The sequence below is a fragment of the Eimeria mitis genome, genomic scaffold (assembly GCF_000499745.2).
Source record: "Eimeria mitis Houghton genomic scaffold, Emh_scaff1879, whole genome shotgun sequence".
NCBI lineage: Eukaryota > Apicomplexa > Conoidasida > Eucoccidiorida > Eimeriidae > Eimeria > Eimeria mitis.
In genome coordinates, this window is record NW_013570201.1 from 6,455 (window position 1) to 8,877 (window position 2,423).

At 51.8% G+C, this 2,423-nt stretch overlaps 1 protein-coding gene across 1 annotated transcript in view; it reads left to right on the forward strand.

Moving 5' to 3' along the window:
- The window catches only part of EMH_0045090 (uncharacterized protein), a gene marked incomplete at both ends in the record, with an annotated part of 4,262 nt that overhangs the window by 1,648 nt on the left and 191 nt on the right, over window positions 1-2,423 (forward strand). The window contains 4 exons of the mRNA XM_013496030.1: window positions 357-653; window positions 1,299-1,694; window positions 2,135-2,225; window positions 2,374-2,420. Coding sequence (XP_013351484.1) covers window positions 357-653; window positions 1,299-1,694; window positions 2,135-2,225; window positions 2,374-2,420 — 831 coding nt within the window. The remainder of the gene's footprint in view (window positions 1-356; window positions 654-1,298; window positions 1,695-2,134; window positions 2,226-2,373; window positions 2,421-2,423) is intronic.

The window sequence follows — 2,423 nt, forward strand, 5'->3', positions numbered from 1 at the left end:
GCAGCAACAGCAGCAGAAGCAGCAGCAGCAGAAAGACAATAAGAGAACAGGTTAATTAAAAAGGAGCAAGCAACCATGCGTTGTGCTGTCTGTCTCCTTCGTTCTGTCTCCTTCTGTATTCTTGTCTCCTCTGTGTCTCTTTGCTTTTTTGTCTCTTTTGTTTGTGTCGTTCTCTCCGATTCACCTAACTGATGCATTCAACTAATATAATTAAATGAATTTATTTTATTTATTTATTTACTTTTATTTATTTATTTTATTTAATTGTTATAACTTGTATACTTACCCTCCTCCTTGAACTGCTGCACTTCTTTTGACTCCTCAGCAGCAAACTGCTGCCACCCTGCTGCATGCAGCCGCCGCCCAATTCGCCGCCGCAGCCCCCCCAGCTCATCCTCACAAGCAATCAGGTAGTCGAGCAAGTTCTGTAGAAGCAGCAGCAGCAATGCAGCAGCAGCAGCAGCAATGCAGCAGCAGCAGCAGCGGCAAGTGCAACAGCAGCAGCAGAAGTTCAGAAGCAGCGGCAGCAGCACGTGCAGCAAAAGCAGCACTAGCAGCAGTGGAAATACCGGAGCAGCGGCAGCAACCACTGCAGCAGCAGCAGCAACAGCAACAGCAGCAACAGCAGCAGCAGCAGCAGCAGCAGAGCACCCGTTTGAGAGTGAGGAAATCTTCAAGGGCGAAGACGCCCTGCTTAGCCATCAACTGTTTTATATAAAAAACATAAAACTGCTGCACCAGCAGCTGCTGCTTCTGCTGCATGCGGCCCTCTCGGTCTGTTAAGGAGGAGACAACTTCTCTCCCCTAAACAAACAAAACAAAACAAACAAACAGGCAGCAGCAAGGAGACAGTAGTCACACAAATGCATGCAAGCAGCAGCAGCAGCAGCAGCAGCAGCAGCACCTGCATTTAAACGCAACAGCAGCAGGAGCTGTACTTGGAAATAGCAGCAGCACAGACGGCAACAGCAGCAACATTTGCAGCAGCAGCAGCAGCAGCAATGGATGCAGCAGCAGCAGCAGCAGTGCATGCATCTGGAGACGAACTTTGCGTTCTATGGCCATGAAGGTGTCGAATATGTTCGTTGGTGCAGCAGCAGCAGCAGCAGCAGAAGAAGAAGAAAGGCCCCCGGACGGCTTCAGCCGCGGGTTGCTGCTGCTGCTGCCAGCAACCCGATTAAATATATCTAGGGCACCGAAGCAGCGAAACTGGAACGCCAGACAAGAGACATGAGTTGCTGCTGCTGCTCTTGCTGCTGCTGCTGCTGTTGCTGCTGTTGCTGCTGGTTGGGTCACAGGCGATGCCGCAGGAGACCCCATGAAGTATGAAAACGGTGCAGCAGCAGCAGCAGCTGCTGCTGCTGCTGAGTTGCTCTTCACTCCTGCTGCAGTCTTTGATCGTGTTGCTGCTCTTGCTCTTGCTGTCGCTATTGCTGTTACTGCTGCTGTTGCTGCTGTTGCTGCTGTTGCTGGTGCTGGATGGAGGCAGTCAACAGCGAGGGGTCTGGAGAGGCCTAGGGGGCCGCGGAAGACGGACATCTCCAACAGCAGCAGCAGCAGCAGCAGCAGCAGCAGCAAAGTGGCTCAGACTCAAGCCGAGGCAGTAGGAGAGGCTGCAGCAGCCAGAAGAGAGAGCAGGAGACAGAGAAAGAGACAGAAAAAGAGACAGAAAAAGAGACAGAGGAGACAGCGGGGTCTGTGGTGTTTGCACAGCGGAGAAGGCAACAAAAGTTTTCAGCTGAGCTGCAGAAGAGACCAGGGCCAGGGCCTAAACCCTAAACCCTAAACCCTAAACCCTAAACCCGAAGCCCTATACTGGAAACCCTAAACCCCAATACCCTCGACCCAGAGCAGCAGCGAGCAGCGGCGCAGCCATTGCTGCATAGGCTTTTAAGAAGAGCAGCGCCAGGCCAAAGCAAACAAAAAAAAGAAGACTTTAGATAAAACTCTAACAAAGTTGCTGCTGCTGCTATTGCTGCTGCTGCTGCTGCTGCTGCTGCATGCGGCAGCGCTGCTGGATACGATTCCCTTCTTCTCCGTTCCCCTGCCTTTAAGGAATATTTAAATTGCAGAATTAAATCAATTAACGCTCAATTCAGTTGGGGCTGGACCGATGCTGCATGCGGCTGGTGAGCAGCAGCAGTAACAGCAGCAGCAGCAGCAGCAGCAGCAGTACCAGTAGCAGCAGCAGGAGCAGCAGCAGCGTCGCAGCAGGTCGATCTCTTGTCCCTCCTGCTGTGTGTTTATCCAACTCCTCATCCTCTAGTTCTACGAGTTAGGGTTTAGGGTTTAGGGTTTAGAATTACGGTTTAAGGTTTATCGTTAGGGTTTAGGGTTTAGGGTCTAACTAGGGTTTAGGGTTTCGGGGTTAAGGCCGCGAGTAGGCCGCAGCCGACTACAGACGCAGAGCAGCAGCAGCAACT